Raw genomic sequence first — 18,150 nt, 5'->3', positions numbered from 1 at the left:
CCGGCTTGAACCTCTACCAGTGAATGCGTACTTTTATATTGTTGTCATGTTTGGTGATAATTTTACCAATGCTACGGGAATGTACCCAAAATGGATGTACTGGAGAAGCTCCCTCTCGTCTCTCCGATTAACACGTTCTGTTGACCAGCTTGGCAACTTTCTTGCTGAGAAATATGTGCGAGCGAATCAAAATCAGATCGTGCGTATTAGTGTCCCCGATTTATGGGATCCAGTCTCTGGGGATCCGGCTCTACGGGAACGTCATACCTACAAATATGTCTCTTGCCCGTAATCCACCCAAGAAGGGGGGAAAACCCGACTTTAAAAGTTCCCCCCTCCCTGCTCTTACTGATCGTATCGCTGACGATCGCCTCGCCCCATTATCAGTTGATCCTCTTCGGTGACGATCTCAAGCCCAAAGTAAACAAACAAACAAGCCAAACCAATGCACAGTGTGTGCCCGTTGTGCAGAGCGGTGGTCAACATTAGCGTACCGACCTTCCGGAGACCGGACGAACATGCGAGCGACATAATGGCGAACGAGATCCGAAGACGGTCCGGGAGCAGCACAGCATCTTCGAGCGGCTCGGATACGCAAATGAGCCCGACCTGCTGATCAGAGTGTTGCGAACGTTTCGTGTGACCGGTAGTGTTCTTTTGGGGCTGTGCGACATAAAGTGAGAATGAACCGATTTGCTGGAGTGATCGTACTTGCGGCGCTGGTTATCGGCACCTTGGGTCAGAACGATGGACGAGGTAGGTGGACTTATAGGGAGGACAAACTGTGGAATCGCTTTGTTGATAGTGTGCTATAAGCAAGAGGATGCTAATGTTTGTGCGAAGAAGACAAGCATTCGAGGCAGTGTAGGTTATTCTGGAGTGGTTTGAGTGAATAGGAGATTTAGACGTGAATTTTTTGTCGCAAAGTCTTTTAGTTCATCTGGACGGAAGTTTGTCATTTTATATGAGTTATGTTAGTTTGAAAAAATCTTCTCCTTTTGGATGATGGGATTTGATTTCAGGTCTTGTCGTGTTTAGTCAAATATCGGAACAAATCGTTTGGATAATTAATTTACGGATCTTACAAGGCACGATGGAGTTTTTTTTTAATGTCGGAAACATTATTTAAAAGCCTCCAGAATATTGAAGCATATATTTTTAATGTACGCCAATCGCTATTAATCGATATGTCGCCAAAAATTTGATCTTTCGTCGAGGTTATTGGAAATTTATTACATCGAAACAAATACGACAATTTATTACTGATAACCGTAGCACATCGTAGACTCATTTTTGATACAAATTCTTCAAAAAATCTTACAAATGCCCTATGTATTCTAATCCACCTCATGTCCTTACCTGAACTCTTTCAAAAAATAATAAAATCACACAAAAACAATCCGTCAAACCGTCAGGGTTCTACGTCCATCTCCTTGAGACCTGCAGCCTTCAATCTGTTGATTATTTATACCAAAACCGAATCCAAACAAAACTCATCGCTAAGGTCACTTCATTAGTCGTGACCTTTCCTTTTTGTCCCGTGCCCAAACCGTCTAGTCCGCATCGTTTGCTGTAGCAGTTAGGCAGAAGGTATATACATTTTCGGACACGATCGAAACGTCCGGGGCTTAAAACGACTCGAATGACCTAACAAACCGGAAATACTGGTTTGTGCCGGGTTTGCTGGCGAGTGGCGAAAAACAAAGCTAGCTTGCTGTCGGGCTATTCACAAATTGGGCGTATATTGTGTCGGGCAGGTTTTATATTTCACTCAACCCGGGACACAAGAGTAAATAAGCAAAACGGTGCGTCTTAAGCAACAGTGTTTTTTGGGAACTGGTTTTCTGCTGCTAGCTGCGTGTCGTACTTCGGCGAAATGGTCAACGGTTTTATGTTGATGGGACTGCAAAAATTAAATTAATTTCTTTGAGAGAGAAACAAACAACTTGGGTCGAATTGGAGACGACTTTGTGCGCAGCAGACAAAAATGCAGCAATTTTAAGACAAAACAAACAAAACCATCATCAAGCAGACTTAAAACACAAAGGCAAACAAAACCAGCTTCCTCACATGTCCGGCTAGATGTCATAATCGGTTGCCATTCGGCAGAAGACACATCTGTTAACATGAACCTGTACCATCATTACCATATCAGTCGACAAGTCTTATTAACCCAAAGCCTTAAAAATTGTTTTTTTTTTTGTTTTAAATTTGCCAATGTACTCAACCGCCTTCTCACCTTCCAGATGCTGCCGTTCGTGATCGGGCCGGTAATGGGTACGAGGTCCTGGTCGAGTCGTCCCTCCATGTGCGAAAAGCGAACCCGGCCGTACGACGCAACGTGCGCAGCGTGCTAGATCTTCTCGTGCCAGCACCGGAAGCGTTGCTCGTGCGCCAAAAACGTCAATTCGGGTGAGTTCCTTTCCTTTTTGTTATCACAACAAAGCGCCTTCTTGAGCTTGACCTTGAGCGTGTGTCGTGTTGTACTCTGCAGTCCGATCTCGTACGCTATCTTAACGATCGTTTAGATGCGATGGGATGGTGCTGATGTTCGGTACAGTACTTGCCAAAATGTTGTCTTCAAACTTTGCGCACAAAGGATTGGACCACACGTCCACAAGATATTAAAATATATTTAAATAAAATTGCTTATCACACCTTGTCTAACATCGACAGCGCTGCGCTAAGCACTGTAGCGAACACTCAACCAAATCCGAAATCTGGAAGATACAGCCAAAAAAATGCGATCCACGTACCACGTGCTATCCACTAGCCTTACACTTAAGTGTGTGCCTGCACAAGATACACCTCCAGATTAACGATCATCACCGGACGCGACACGGTTGAAACGACACTAATGTATGTAACACCTCATTTATCTGTTTATTTGATCCGCAGAGGATTCGGTGCTTCGAGCTCGAACGCTAACGCTAACGCCTTCAACCAACAGTTTGGACCGCAAGGATTCGGTGCCAGTGCCGCTAATGCTGGTGCCCAATCGTTCTACAACCAGGGCCCGGGTGGTGGTTTCGGTGCATCCGCCGCCAACTCAGCTTCGCAAGGTTTCCAGGCCGGTCCCGGTGGATTTTCGGTAAGGGGATTTTGGGGAGGGCAATGCTTGAAGGTCCCTATCGCTAACAACCATTCGTTTGTCTTCTCAGGGCTCTGCTGGACAGTCCGGTAGCCAGAGCTATAAGCTTCCAGGCGATCGGGACATCAACCTATCGTACAGTGGAGGATTTTCCGTTGCCAACGGACAGCCAAGCGTATCGCAGGGCAGCTCCATCAGCTTCTCCAAGAAGTAATGCGTCTCCACACTCGTCCGGCAATGACTTTGATAGAAATAAGTAGCCTCCGTGGGGCATTCGAGTGGGAATGCCCCAAACCGAAATAAAACGTTTCTGTACCATTTTGTAGTTAAGTGTCCCGTATTCAAGCTCGACCTATTTAGGAGTTAAATGGCTTTTTTTATCATATAAGATGCAATTGTCTGCTCATTAAGACTCCCTCCCTCTTCTGGCGGTGCCATTCATGGTAATGGTGTGCAAAGAAAAGGTACATTTACGGAAGACAGACACCCCGTACGTTCCTTGGTTTGGCTTTTTTTTGCTCCTCCAGAAATAAAAGTTGGCTTGTGTGTACTGAAGGTTCGCATGGCGCACGGAATTATTATTCTAGTGCCGTTTTCTGCAAGCCGGACTTACGCCTAGTGCGCCGATTGACGTTTTCTCAACAATCGGGACCAGCTGGCAGATGCTTGGCTGCTCGCATTTGCATAATCGAACGACACTCCCGGCTTCCCGTCGCGTCACCATTGTGGTAGCTTTCCTTATTCCCCGTCGTTCTGGCTGGTCATTGAGAATTTTATGTATCAAACCCGTTTACGTTTAGACTTTGTCGATCTCGGTGTTCTGCGAAATGGTGTCGCGCGTACGGGAATAAATAATCGGGAAAGAATCGGTCCCAGTGACGTCGGCTAGGGCCGAAGGACTGTACGTCAAGGTGAGCGTAACTCCCTTGCGTGATTCATGGCCACAGTGATTCATCGTCACGATCACAAGTTGGGCAAGGTGTTTGCCTGCCATTGCCTTAGACTTGGTCTCAGTCACAGCATAATTTATTCGTTGACATTCATCAATCAGTAGGCCATTTTTTGTCGTCAATTCACTGCCTGACATGGTATGAAAATATGCATTATACGATTAGCTCCCGGATGAAGATCTAGAATTATCGCATACTGTCCAGACGGGCAGACAGGCTTCCCGTGGAGTTTGAAAGATTTTAAACTCTTTTACGCTCTTCCCGACAAAAGAAGCAAGGAGTGCTCTAAAACTAACTACAAACCTCCCAAAAAAAACACCAATCCCATGATGTGCCTATGTGCGAACATGCATCGGGGTTGCGATCGCGATCGGTTGACGTGATACATACAAAGTGACTACACGGGCGCACATGTGCCGAATTTGCAGCTTGTTCGCACGTTCTAAATTGGGCTTTGCTTTATGGTCCATGCTTTCAAAAGATGATTTGCTACAGTTGTTTGATCTAATTTTGAAGCTGTTTCCTCTGTCGGTACCGTGAACTTTGGGATGAGTAAAATGTCAGAAAAAATTACTGGCAAGCAGCACAATATATGTAAATAAACGTTTTGGAATATATATTTTCTATTATTGTCCAAATTACTCGTGCAGACAATACAAACCAAAATAAAGGACTTTTTGAACAAAATGCAAGATAAATATGTTCAAAAGATTGTGCATAAAAGTAATTAAAAGCGGATGAAAATTTACCAATAAACGGAATGACAATCATATTTTGTGTCTTCAGCTCAATGGAATGCAATCAATATAATTAACATCACTGATACCAGGGATCAATATAACATTTTTAAAACTTATAGACCCATTTTACAAATAAAATTTATGTATTGCATACCTTCAGGCGTCGAAGATACCAGAATGTGGTGAGTAGTTTCGCTTGATTAATTTATTAGGCAATTTTAATTTTTGTGATGAGCTTTTAAGCTTAATTTTAAAGATTTTTTTGTTATTTTACATAAATAATTCATTCTTCATTATGGTAATAAAAAAGTATTTTTACTTAACTTAAGACTGTGGTGAGCCGTTGAGAAAACTGATTTAGGTTTGTACAAGGATTATTTTTTAAAAGTTTATGTATGAACGTTCTGTTCTCTATTATTTTATCTGTGCATAATAGTTCAAAGGTCTTTAAACCATCATTCAGCCATAAAATCGCTTCATCATAGAGACAGAGATCTTCTAACTGTACATAATCACAAGAAATCGCACACGTCCGGACACTTTGCTTCCTGTTCAAAATGCAAAGAGCCGACGAGCTGACATAAAACTACAGGTTTATGATCAAGTTTGAGCACTTTTTCCCATGATACACTCCAGTAAATTGAAACATCCTTTTCCATACATCAATGATCTTTTTTTTTTTACACAACTGTCACTCGATCAAAAACGTATCAAAACGCGCCTATCCAACAGTACGGCACGCCTGTTCTGTATTCTACACCTTCCCCAGTTGTTGTGCGGCAACGTTTGATCGTGCTAGCAGTTTCCTCCTCCCCGGTAGCTGAGCTTAGGTCACACATGACTACGGCAATGGAGAGTGAGTGAAGTGTAATAAAATCGCATAAATTGTTGTAAAAAGTTTTACGATTTTTCGCATCAGGAGTGTTTACCAACGGTTTACCATTCGTTCCGGGCACCCTAGCAGAGACTTTCGTCTTCCACACGGAGTTCATCTGTGTTGTGGGTCGACCATCGACACGGACTTCTTCTGCGGGTGTGCAAGCTCCGGGAGCGTTAAGCGTATAATTTACGCTTTTTATTTATGTTTTATTACCGTCACATCATGAATCTTATTTCAATGAAGCAATTAAGTTAAACGTTGACAGCTCCCGGCAAGTGGGCACCCAGCAGTCGCACGTGATAATTTTAGCCAGCGCTCCTCATCTGTCTCCTCTCTCTATGATATGTAAGAAACAAATGTTAGCCGAAAAAAAATTATCATACAATGCCCCGTTTTGGTGGTGGAATGCGCATCCGGAATCGATCCGTTCGTTCTATTGGGCGCTGATCGTCGTCCCTGTTCAAACAATCGATCCTAGAATCACGGTTCTGTTCCATCCAGGACAGATGGTCCGAGCGACAGATGTCACGAAATGATTGACATCCATTTCGCTTGTCCAAATTGGTTGATGTGCGATCGAATTCAGCGAAATATACTCGCCATATCGATATCGAGGTTAGACGACGAGACATTCATGCACAATGAAGGTTTTCATAAATTTTTTAGACTTTTCGGGGGAAGAAAGACAGAACTAGAAGTGTGTTCCTGAGCAGGAAATTTAGCAGTTTGATGCAAAAAATTGCAGCAGTCGTTCCTGTGTTTGATTTCCTTCTATGAAACCAAGAAGCTTTGTGGCTGCAATGTGTCTTCCCCAGTCGAATCTGCACCATCAAGATCATTCTTCTCCACCCGCCAGTTCTAGTACTGTCCTTCTTCCCCCGCAACAGTGTCATTACAACATCAGGTTCGTGTTTAAAATTTATTCTAAAATCTAATAAAATCAATAGCCATCCATACGAAATGAAGACGCACAACAGACTGATGTCTTGCGTGCAGAAGAAAGGAACGGAAAAGACTACTCGTGGCAAGTGAGCGAAGGGAACGTGCAAGTCAATAATACCATACCCATGTGCTGCATACCAACGAGATCAGCTAAAGAACGACTCCGGCCAATCCATACCGGGCCGCGTATAAAAGGCGTTGATCCCGACCATGATGGTTATCAGTCGTTGCTGGGAGATCAGGTTCGGTGGCCACGCCAGAGATTTGCCACGCCAGTTGACGACACCGTTGCCCATCGAACGATACGATAGAATAAACACTAATACGAGAATAAGTAGTGGCGCTTACAGTGAAACCAGCCGTGTGAATTCTTAGTGCATACATTTAGGCGCAATGTCTCGTACGATCGTAGTGTTGGCGTTGGCGTGCTGTGCGGTTGGGCTTAGTGTAGCCTACCCATATCCTTACCCACAGAATGGTGCGTGCTGCTTTTGTAACAGAAAGCTTTTTTTTCGTTGACATTTGCCTTAATTCTTCGTTCGTACTTACACGATACACTCTGCAGCGTTCATGTACTACCGAAATGCGTACCCCATGATGACTTACCCGCAACTGCAGCAGAGTGCCATGTATCAGCATGCAGTGTTCCAGAACCAACGGCTCCGTAACTATCATCGTCGTTCGGCAACGAGTGGTGTGGCAGCGTTCGCCTCAGGAGACAACATTGCCACCGGGACACAAATTCTCAAGGGTAAGTTATCGTAAATGTATGGATCATCATCATTTCGCAACCAAGTGTGGCCGAGTGTGCACGGATGGATGCTAGATGTTCGTCTTGTCCGATCTTGTCCATTAACAGCTGACTGCCGACCCGCAGATCCGGCCATCGCTGCCTATCCCTCGGTACAATCGTTTGCCGACGCATACCCAGCGGAAGCGGTGCCAGAAAACGAAATCCCATTCGCTGATGACGGTGCTGGACAGTTGGACCAGGAAGCGAGCGTTGGCAGTGAGCTAGATTTTCCACTGAATGAGAATGAGGAGCCGCTGGAGGACATTCCGGCTAGTGTACCGCTAGCTCCAACCACGGTGACGGATAAAAATAAGAAGAAGGTTACCGTTCAGCTGGATTCTGGATCCGCTGAAGAGGAGCAGGAAGATGAGGAGGTTAGCTTTGGTACCCGTCGTGGCAGTGGCAGTCGTCCGAGCGGTGGATCTACAGGTCCTATGTTTCCGGTAACGTTCGGAAGCACTAACGGTGGGGCCATTGCAATTGCTAACAGTTACAGCACGGGTAAGGGTGGATCGGCTACCAGTCACGCTACGGCTTACGGTAGTCCCGCATCGGTACCTGAGGAACGTCGACGGGCTGTGGTTTTGCAGCAACAGCAGCAGCAGCAGCAACGTAACAACCGTCCGGCCAAACTACGAACGATCAAATATTGAGACTACATAACGCCTGTCGAAACCAGCGGAAGTATGTGTGGCTGAGAGTGTTGGTTTAATTTATTCCTAGCTGTTCGTTGTTTGTCGCTGGATGAGCGATAAGCACGAACGCGTGCATGTGACTGGTTCAATAAATGTGTGTGTTTTTACTTAATAAACAAGGAATGCTTTAGGAATTTTATTTAATGAAAATAACAGAATGTTTTCAATGAAAGTTCGTAGTATAAGAAATCAAAAATTTAGCCGGCCAGCGGCCAACGGGGGCTTGTCAGTGCACAGCAGTTTCCCAAGATATCGGTAAGGAGTTTGGGCCGAAATCTCTAATCGATCTCATAGAACCCACCGGTCAGAAATTGATTCGTATTATCCATTACTGTTTGGTGATTCGTTGGCAGAGGAGGTCAGTCAGTCAGAGAGTTTCAGTCTTCATACGACGGCATTGGATATGGAAACCCGTTCAAGACGTTTCATCATTCTTTTATTTTGTTTATTTCAATAAATTCTCCGCCAATAAGGCTTAACACAAAGATATTCTTACATAACTAATGGGAAGAGCAGGTAGAACGTACGAAAAGGATTATTAGGAAAGGAAGAAAGGTTCACGAAGACAAACACAGAAACGCGGCAGAGAAACATTATAGTCGAAAAGGTGGTAAGTGTTGTTGTCAGCCGATAGAGCCCTAAGAAAGGGATCATACGCAGCACTGAATATCCAAGTCCAAGTTCAAGAATTCACAAGTTGGTAGTGCCAAAGAGGAAAAAGAAGATGATTATTAAAAATGCTAACACTTTTTATATTTTATTAATAAAATCAATCAACCATACTCCCTGACTCTGACGCTTCCCAACGTACCATATGAAAAATTATGTTCAATCTTACAATAAAAAAATACACAAAATTTTAAAGGCATGCCTTCGAATAATGTATACATCACACATCACTGTGCACAAAGCGAAATGAAAAGGAATTCTTCAATTTACGATACTGAACTACGCTAACATTAATATAGTATGCAAATTTATTTCGTACCTCCTCATTCACGAGAGAAAGCACCTGTTTGATTAGCTGTGTCGTGAATGAACGCTTGAGAATATTTTGTGTGCTTTTATGGCAGCATCTTTTTAACACTCATCATCATTTATGGTATCTTGAGATTGTTGCGTTTGAATTATGCAGAACCATCAAGAATATTTTTTTTTTAAATTAGTCAATAACTTGTAAAATTCCCTCCCACACTTCCGGTACGGCAGTGAGCGAAGAGCCGAGCTAAGTTTAGTTAAAGATTTTTCGCTCATCTTCTTGGTAGAAGTTCCTTGATCTGTTACAAGCAACAATAGCAGTGGTACAGCATTAAGCCACCAGGCAACCACAAATATTATGTAAACAGGCCCTACCCTCAAACAATTATTAGCATTTTACACAACACGAATAGTAAACTTTCACGAATTAATTAAATTTTGATGTGCGTATGCTGTGCCAAAAAGCAAAAAAGGTCAAATCTCACTCTCGATATGTTAATCCTTTTTTATCAAAATAGACAAACGTGTGATCCCAGCAGCACACAGTAATGTTGCAAACTTCCTGCAGGAGGTCCCTCAATTTTGCATAGCTGAACCGGTTCGGGTTTTGTATTGCAGATGATGATAACCGGGGCGGTATCATCACTGATCTTTTCGAATGTTTTCTGTGATCGTCCGGAACGTGCATAGAAAGTGAAGCGTTTCCTGCTGAAGTGATTTAGTCTAGAGCGAACTTTCTTTGGGTGACTATCAGGTTGATTGGGATCGATTTGATCGTGCTGTGCCATGTACTTTAGGCGAATAAAAGTGTTTTGGTGTTTGGGTGTAATCAGTGCCGTGCTTAGTGGGATTCACTGTAACGGACGAGAAAATGGTGATTTTTTCGTGCTATTTCAAACGTTAAAAGACCAATAAATTTATTGTTTTTTCGCTTAATTTTTCGCCAAAAAAAACTACAGCGGAATCGCGGATTGGTGTAGGAGAAGCACACATAATTCCTGCGCCAAATAGATCGAACAATCGTAATGTTGGTGAGTGTGCATCATTACTGGTGGAAGTTTATGATTACATTGGTGATTACATCGATTGTATTTTCATTCCCAATTTTCTCAGTTCATCCAAATGGGATAAGAAAAGGGCGACCTATTGTAATCACTCGCGCAGTGTATCCCAAAAGTGAACGTCAGCGACGCCAACAGCCACAGTTCGGTCAACAGATACTGCACCAAACAGGAAACAATCAGCTTGCAGGTGGAGCAAATCAAGTTCAACAGCAAAGATTCCTGCAGCAGCAACAGCAGCAACAACAACTACTGCTACAACAACAACTGCAACAGCAACAAAAATACCAACAACAACTATTACAGCAACACCAACTACTACAACAAGAGCAGATGCAACTACAACAGCAAATAAATCTGCACCACCAGCGACTCATAGAGAACCAGGTTCAGCAACAACTGTTAGTACAGCACGCTTCACAACCGCAGGTAATCACCACCAATGAGCTACAAACCCCGCAGGATGATAGGCTTCGTGAGCAAGCGGAGCAACAAGCATTCCTTAGCCGAGCAGTCGAACAGGAAAGAAAATCGTATCTGCAGAAGAAAAGACGCGAACAGGAACGTCGACGACGAGTCCCTGTTGCTGCCGCTTTAGCTGATCAGCAACGCCCCATCAGAAACCAACCAGTACGTGGGCAAGCATATGGGAATGGTGCTCCTCAACAGGATCCATTAATAGGCTCCTCATCTCAGCAACAACTCTTAGCAGTGCAGAACAAGCGGCGCCCAAAGAAGATCCCGCCGCCACAAAGATTCCGGAAACAACGGCTGGTGAAGTTGATAAGAATTCCAAAGCAGCGCACAAAACGGCAGTGATAGAGGTTGTACAGGATGTGCCTGCGGTGCATTGTCTAGGGCCGAATAGGTCTTTTCCCCTGATCGTGGCTTACGATCATTAGAGTAGTAACTTGACAGAATATGGTGGTATGCACTGGCAGAAGGCAAATTGTTTATATTAAACTTTTGTTTGGAAACAATAAATAGAATCATGTAAAATGGCGCGCATTCGATCGTTCAATGAAAATTGGTGATAGTCTGGCTAACTGTTAAATTTTATGAGATGACTTACTGAACACGGATTGCCTGATTACCTGATTCTACCATTGTTTTACGTTCACAGCATTCGTCTTTTCACTTCAAATGCCTTTGAGTTAGCGCTCCGGATCTAACTAGGAATGGATCCCTCCAAATCCGATACGAATCACTGATTCATTTTACAAATTGGTCTGTGACGTGACATATTCGTTTCCCATTCCCGCGCTTTTATTCATGAATCTGGTGATCGAATCCCATAATTCGATGCTATTTTTAGTTCCTTGCAACTTGCAAACAAAGTTCGTTTGTTGTTAAAGTGACTTCCTCATTCTCGGTGTTTTTCGAACGATAGTGAAATAAAGGATTTAATCTCTCTTTATACGAGCTTTTGAATACTTGAAAGATGTCTCGATCCGCTACTCTAAGAACCCGTTTTCGAAATATTCAAACGCTTTGGTCGATGCTAAGTCAATTTGCTTATCAAAGTGGGTCGGTTAGTGTGGCTTAAACATTGGGGTAGCTCGACAGGTTTTCTGTCCGGTTGGCTTCTGATAGCGCATCGCGGAATCAGTGACGAATTGGGTAAAAACTTATTTAAAAATAAAACCAAGTTTCAATATTAACGGTAACGCACTAGAGGTGTCTGGGCAAGTTTTTCATCACAATTTTTTTACTCATTCCAAACACACACCTCCACAGCTATATGACCACTGAAACTGTAGCTGTATTAGGACCCATTCTCCAGCCAGCTATGATCCTTTCCGTTTAGCTAACCATGAACTAGATTTCGGAAAGATGTAAATTTTTTGCCAATCCGCACACCATGGTTCATCACCAAACCGACGATCCACCAACCAAATTGCGCGGTGGAAACCGGTTTGCTACTTGCAACTAAGTTTCTTTAACAAAGTTTTCTACCAAAGTCCGTAGAATTTTGGTGCGAACATAGCTCAATAAGTGTTAGTAGCGTGCCGTCGCTCCAGACGCTGGGATCGTGTAGCACACGTTATGAAGCTGCTGACCAGCGTTGGATTGCTCGTGGTAGGGCTAGTGGCCAGTTTACTGTTCGGTAGTAGCGATTGTGCGCCACAACAGCAAGGTAAATGACGCGTGACGTCGTTCGAGCGCAGCAAAGCGTTTAGTGATTGGAGTTTTTTGTTTGTATTTTAATGTTGTTTTAATGTTGTCTTTATGCTGGAGGCCGAAATTCCAAATATGTTGTGGGTGAACTATCGTCCGGCCGGGTTGGTACAGTGGAAATCAACAGCGATGCTGGTAAGTGTGGTGGTAAATATATTTTTACTAATACGTACAGTGATCCAGTGCTTAGGGCTTGTTTGATTAGCTGAGATTATTAAATGGTGAATTGAAAACATTGTGAGATTAAAATATTGGTGAAATTGTGCGAACATTTTCCTTTAAAAAAATAAAATAGATCGAAAACTAGCAAACTGAATGTTAAACATCCCACAGCAGACGCTCGCTTAACACGTGATTGCATACATATAGGCGTTTTCAACTAAAGTGATCTTAAAGGGTACCTTTACATGCTCATTGTTTAAACAACATTTCCATGCAGCTTCTAACGCTAGGACAACATCGAGTGCGAATTTTGCTAACTACCAACGACAGCAACAAGTGCAGTCCAGCCCCAGAGTAGTAATGATAAATCAATCTCAGCCAGCGCAACAGTTCACTCCTCAACGAGTGCAATCGGTTACTGTTCAGCCACAGCAACAACAATCACAGTACGAACGTGAGCTGGCCCAATACCAGCAGGCACTGATGGTGTACCAGCAACAAATGGTAGCTTCACAACCACAAATCCAGACACGCATCTACCAGCCGCAACAGTACGTTCAACCACAGCAATACCAACCGCAGCCGTACCAACCGCAGCCGTACCAACCGCAGCCGTACCAACCGCAGCCGTACCAACCGCAGCCATACCAACCACAACCGTACCAACCACAACCGTCTCCCTACCAGTCTTTCTCACCCTACGCGCAGCCCAATTATTACAGCATGCCGTTTGGAATGTCCTCTCGACCATCCTCAAGCTCAAGTACGTTCATATACACGATAGACTGGCTCTTATAGCTGTGACTTTCATGAAAATAATCTTGCAAATCCTTTCAGGTCTGCTCGGTAGTCTTTCGGACGGGTTCCGCAGTCTCACGAGTGGTTTCGGACTGGGAAGCGTAGGTTTAGGACTTTTTGGTTGATGATCACCACAAAAAGTAAGACGTTGATTAAACGAAAAATTAAATTATATTCTTTATTAAAATCACCAAAGATTTATACTTCTTTCTTTCGATTTATATACATCCAACGATCATAAGCATTCAAAATGTGATTCTCTCTCTCTCTCTTGTTTTTGGTTTGTTGATAGTTTTAATTTAGCTTCTTGAAACCAATTGGCACGAACGCACGCACATGCGACAAACGTGACCTTCTTTCTAGGTGTGAACTTGGTGTCACTAGAGATCAGGGATAGATCATCTTGCAATCAATTATCAAAGCCTTGAATGAGATGATTCGCTGATATTTCATGGCAAATTCAAATGAAGTGTAGAAAGTTATTCGGTTCAAAATATTTCGGAAAGGAAATTACATTTTTTAGGTTCGTCACTTGTTACACATAGTGCAGGCGTTGAAGTCTTTTGAATCTTATGAGCACAAGGGCAGATTTTTTATTACATCCAAAGACACAAATAAGAAATATGTTTTTAAGTAGTATTTTTTTTATACCTGAATCAGTTAACACATTTTCTACAATCGATTCTTGCGAATTGAATAATATTTTTTGTAATACACACCATTCAAATCTTAACTAAAAGCTGTACGAAATTATTTACAAAATCAATATGAAGCGAACAAAAAAATACATTTGATGAATTCAGGTGCTTCATTTGACTCTGGGTAGGAGTGTCAACACTTTCACTACTACCCAAAACATAATCGCCACACACAAAAGAGGAAGGTCACATCGCATTAACTGGCATTGGAATGGTCAATGATCCTTCTTCACAAAACGTTGTAGCTATTGGAATTTCAACTTCAAGCAAGACAAAACAAAAATCATTGTAATGTCGTAAAAGGTTCGTTTCCTAGCCCGCTGCTGCATTGCGTTGAAGCCTTTTGATTCGAGTAACAAACCGGCATGGCCTATACTCGAAGGGCAAACCACAACATCGACCTGTTTTGTGAAACTCACGAACACGAACAAGTTTAGAAACATATTTAAAGTTTTTTTAACATAAATGGTTTTTTCCTTTTTTATTCATAAATAAAAATAAAAATAGCTTACAACACAAAGATGGATTCAGCGTAACAAAACCGTCCAACGGCCTTCCCGTTGGCGGTACAGTTGTGTGTGTGGTGGTAGTAGTGTAAATGGGTCGTTTTGTCATTTTTATTTTGTCGCCTAAGCAGGCCCAATCACCGGCACCTTATATTTACAGTCTCAAAGGCGTGGTTTCCGATTTAGTAGAATCTAAAAAAAGGAATATTTATGGAAATGGTGATGATGAATTATGTTAACCTTGTCGTACGAGTTTCCATCCCATCGACTTGTCCAGATACTTACGGGAACAAACCACCGCCACCTCCACCGAACGAGTTAGCAGACGCTTGTGCGCTGGACGCTGAACCTCCGAATCCTCCCAATCCACCGCCGAACGAGCTGGACTGTGCCGATGCTTGCGAGCCTGAGCCTCCGAAACCACCTCCAGGGCCACCGCCGAACGAGTTAGCGTTCGAGTTACTGAACGAGCCCGAAATTCCACCGAGCCCAATGTTGAACGAAGCGGACTGTGCGTTGGCCTGGCTGCCGGAGAAACCGCCCCCTCCTACGGGTCCTCCACCGTAGTGTCCGCCGTAATGGGGTCCTGGATACGGTCGATGGAAGCGCGGTCGAGGATAGAATCCTTTTTCGTGCCAAATGTTCGATTGCGTCGTAGACAATATTTGCAAAGAATTGAAACGAAAAAGGTGCGACAAAAATGCGATGATTAATAACGAGTCTTTCCAGGTGTATAAATAATTGAATAAATCAAGAGTCCCGTCACACGGTATTGATACTTGGAGAAGGTACGACGACCCGAAACCCATTACCTGGCGCTACGTATCCAACTGGGGCTAGTACACCCACCGGTGCTACCGCTACCGGTGCTACCGCTACCGGTACCGGAACCGCTACTGGAAAAAAGCCTAGAAGAACCGTAAACCATCTACATTAGCAACAAACTCTACTGGTGAGGATGGATAGGGAATTGGGAAGATGAGTAGCGGAAAGAATGTTAGTACGCAGTACGATCACAGCATCAGAGCCTAAAGGTATGCAAATCAAGTTTGTATTTGCTTAGTGCCTAGGAGAAGAAAACATCCTTTTGCATAACTTTAGGCGTTTTCTAGCTTCATTTCGATTTCGCTAGAATCAACACACTAATATTACAATAATTAATTTGAAATACACACACTTAACTATAAAAAAAAGTTAAATATTTCTCCAAATATTGAAGAAGTATTAATAAATTTGTGTTGTAAATCCCCATTGTAACAAAAAGACCAAACAAATTAAAACATTTCCGTTATCTCAAATAACGACCTTCTCACGGACGGGTCACCATCATCCTCATATCTTTATTTGCAAAACCCGATCCGTCGATGGAATCGCAAACAGAATCGCCACTAAAGATGTCAAGATGAGGACTGGAACAACTCAATCAAACGCGTTTACGCCGTAGAGGCTTGGCAGCATCTCCACGGATCGCCATCGGTAGCAGCACCATACAAATGGATTCTATATTTATTTACCGACTTCTTCTCACACAAGATGGTGTGGTGTGAGTTTTACAAGAATTTGGGGGATTTTTAGGTAGGAATTTATTCAACTCATGAGATTCCATCTTCACGGGATGTATACAGAATTAATAAAACATGTATTTGAAGAAGATGAGCAAATATTAACACAACCGAGAGAAGAAAGAGATCGTAGGACTTGCTTAAGTAGTTTGTTGTTTAAATTAAATTCTTAACTTAAACATCTTCTACATGAGCAAAACAGGAAATAAAAATCATCCAAATCGATCGTACCACGTGTGCTTAGTAAAAGGTTTAGCGAGATTTAAATTCAATGTTGGAACACTATCATACCTCTCCGTAGTGCTGTTTTGTAGGGTTGTGTTTGTGTTGTGTGCATATTAAATATTCAAGCGCGTTTGTGTGTGCAATGTGCAGCAGGAAGGTTAAATTAGGCGGCAGCGGACAGGTTGTATCGATTTCATTTGTCACATATTGAGTAACACGATCGTTTGAAGAAACGACGAAAGGGTCGACAATCATAAACCGAATGTTTCAGGGACGGTGGTGCAGCACAACGCACCGAATGCGTTGGTTCAGTTACACCAACGTAGTTTAGGAGAGAGATGAAATAATTTTTTAAGTTTTAAAAACAATGGAAGAACGACTTTTTAGACAATTTTGCTACCTTTTCGATAAGCTTTGGCTTTTGAAGGAAATTGAAAAAAATATTTGGCACACACACACGTTTCACCATTTTATCCATGTTTAAGAGTATCGATAATAGGAGTAGATACAGCACGATTCGAAGTAAGCAGCAGAGATCACCGATCAAGTAAAGAAAAAAAAAGGAAATAGAAATAGTACACTTAAAATTCACTCAAACACTACTTGTACGAAACAACTTAAAACTATTATTAGTTTGGGATGATAGCTTTCACACTGTTATTGCTTCTCTTATTAAAAGCCACGCTACTGCGTCCCTTATTACTAAAACCAGCGCTACACTACAACACTTGTTCACACTGCTCTGTAGCTCTCTGAAGCGGCTAACGCCTCAAAAAGCGCTATAATACCTCCTCCCAGACCGGGATATCCGAAGCCAAACTGTGCCACCGGTGCAGCAAGGGCGACCGCCAACAGGGCAAACAATGCCACAAACAGTTTCATCCTGCTATAGCGACAATTTCACAATCAACACTAAACGTTGCTCGAACGAAGTATACGATCCGATGTGTATGCGTTCCGTTCGCTAGCGTCCGTACAACTGCTTTAAATCGATAGTCAAATAATGGTTTTTATGCTGCGCTGCTGATTGTACAGCATCCCTCCTCCGGTAGTGTCTGAACCGCGGAACCGTGTTCGGCCATAGGGTTTTTCCTGCGACGAAAACAAACAACTCAAACCACGAATTCTTCTTCTCAAGCACTAAGGAGGAAAGGATGTGGATGTGGATGAGGTGGGGGCTATGTTTTGTTGCCCGGCCGGCTTTGGACGATATTACACGATCACCTGCGATCAGTGCAAGGTGATTGAGTCACGCTGTAGCCTTTTTTTTTTTGTCGGCGTGAGAAGATGTCGCCCGAACAAGACACGTCTCGAATGTATCAGGGGGCCTGTATGGTTATGTTTCTACGTTCAAGTTCAAGTTTTACGCCCAACATGTGTTTTTTTTTTTTGGTTTGGTTTTTTTCACTTTCATGCGGACAAAGTTTTCTCATCGCGGGCAGGAAGAGCATAGCAGCATCCTTGAGAAGCGCCGTTTCTTGGCTGGCTGGTCGTTGACCGGTGGTGTGGATGCGGAGCGTAGCAGACGAACGTGTCGTGTTGTGAAAGATGACTGTTGGTCGAAGACGGGTGGAGCCTAACTGTTTCGGTTGCTGTCTTAAGCTGAGATAGAGAAGGAGAGATGCTGCTTAAGAAGGTGATCTTCTCTGCGTCATTACACTTTTACAGTTGTCGCTGGTGTGAAGAACGTTCAGGAACACGGAAATCGTTAAAGTAAAAGCAAAAAAAAACATCAATCAGATAATCTACGTTTTTTCCCACCGAACAACTACTTTTATTATAACTTACCCATAATGGGTATACAAAGAGAAAATAACGATCTTGACCTTCGCTTGCAGCCGCTCAACATCTCTGTTGTCTGTTGTCTTCACTTACAAATGTAACAAAATCC

General features: G+C 43.0%; 5 protein-coding genes across 5 annotated transcripts in view; 3 read left to right on the top strand and 2 right to left on the bottom strand.

The window, feature by feature from the left end:
- The window catches only part of LOC126563470 (acireductone dioxygenase), a 568,562-nt gene that overhangs the window by 508,033 nt on the left and 42,379 nt on the right, over positions 1-18,150 (bottom strand). The window lies entirely within an intron of this gene.
- Positions 684-14,784, top strand: LOC126563689 (uncharacterized). The gene is made up of 5 exons (XM_050220333.1): positions 684-756; positions 2,247-2,412; positions 2,899-3,091; positions 3,162-3,305; positions 14,773-14,784. Exons 1-4 carry the CDS (start codon positions 684-686, stop codon positions 3,303-3,305), a joined length of 576 nt encoding a protein of 191 aa, XP_050076290.1. The 3' UTR covers positions 14,773-14,784.
- On the top strand, positions 6,984-8,049 carry LOC126562778 (uncharacterized). Its single transcript, XM_050219361.1, has 3 exons — positions 6,984-7,081; positions 7,169-7,354; positions 7,463-8,049. The coding sequence occupies exons 1-3, from the start codon at positions 6,997-6,999 to the stop codon at positions 8,047-8,049; spliced, it is 858 nt and encodes a 285-aa protein (XP_050075318.1). The 5' UTR covers positions 6,984-6,996.
- LOC126562963 (uncharacterized) lies at positions 12,177-13,393 on the top strand. Its single transcript, XM_050219570.1, has 4 exons — positions 12,177-12,267; positions 12,369-12,443; positions 12,748-13,233; positions 13,308-13,393. Exons 1-4 carry the CDS (start codon positions 12,177-12,179, stop codon positions 13,391-13,393), a joined length of 738 nt encoding a protein of 245 aa, XP_050075527.1.
- On the bottom strand, positions 14,754-17,141 carry LOC126561116 (keratin, type I cytoskeletal 9-like). Its single transcript, XM_050217061.1, has 3 exons — positions 17,048-17,141; positions 15,285-15,380; positions 14,754-15,058 (listed from the first exon to the last, which is right to left on the bottom strand). The coding sequence occupies exons 1-3, from the start codon at positions 17,139-17,141 to the stop codon at positions 14,754-14,756; spliced, it is 495 nt and encodes a 164-aa protein (XP_050073018.1).

The sequence above is a fragment of the Anopheles maculipalpis genome, chromosome 3RL (genome assembly GCF_943734695.1).
Source record: "Anopheles maculipalpis chromosome 3RL, idAnoMacuDA_375_x, whole genome shotgun sequence".
NCBI lineage: Eukaryota > Metazoa > Arthropoda > Insecta > Diptera > Culicidae > Anopheles > Anopheles maculipalpis.
The sequence above is the reverse complement of the archived record's forward strand: the minus strand, read 5'-3'. Positions and strand labels throughout refer to the sequence as shown.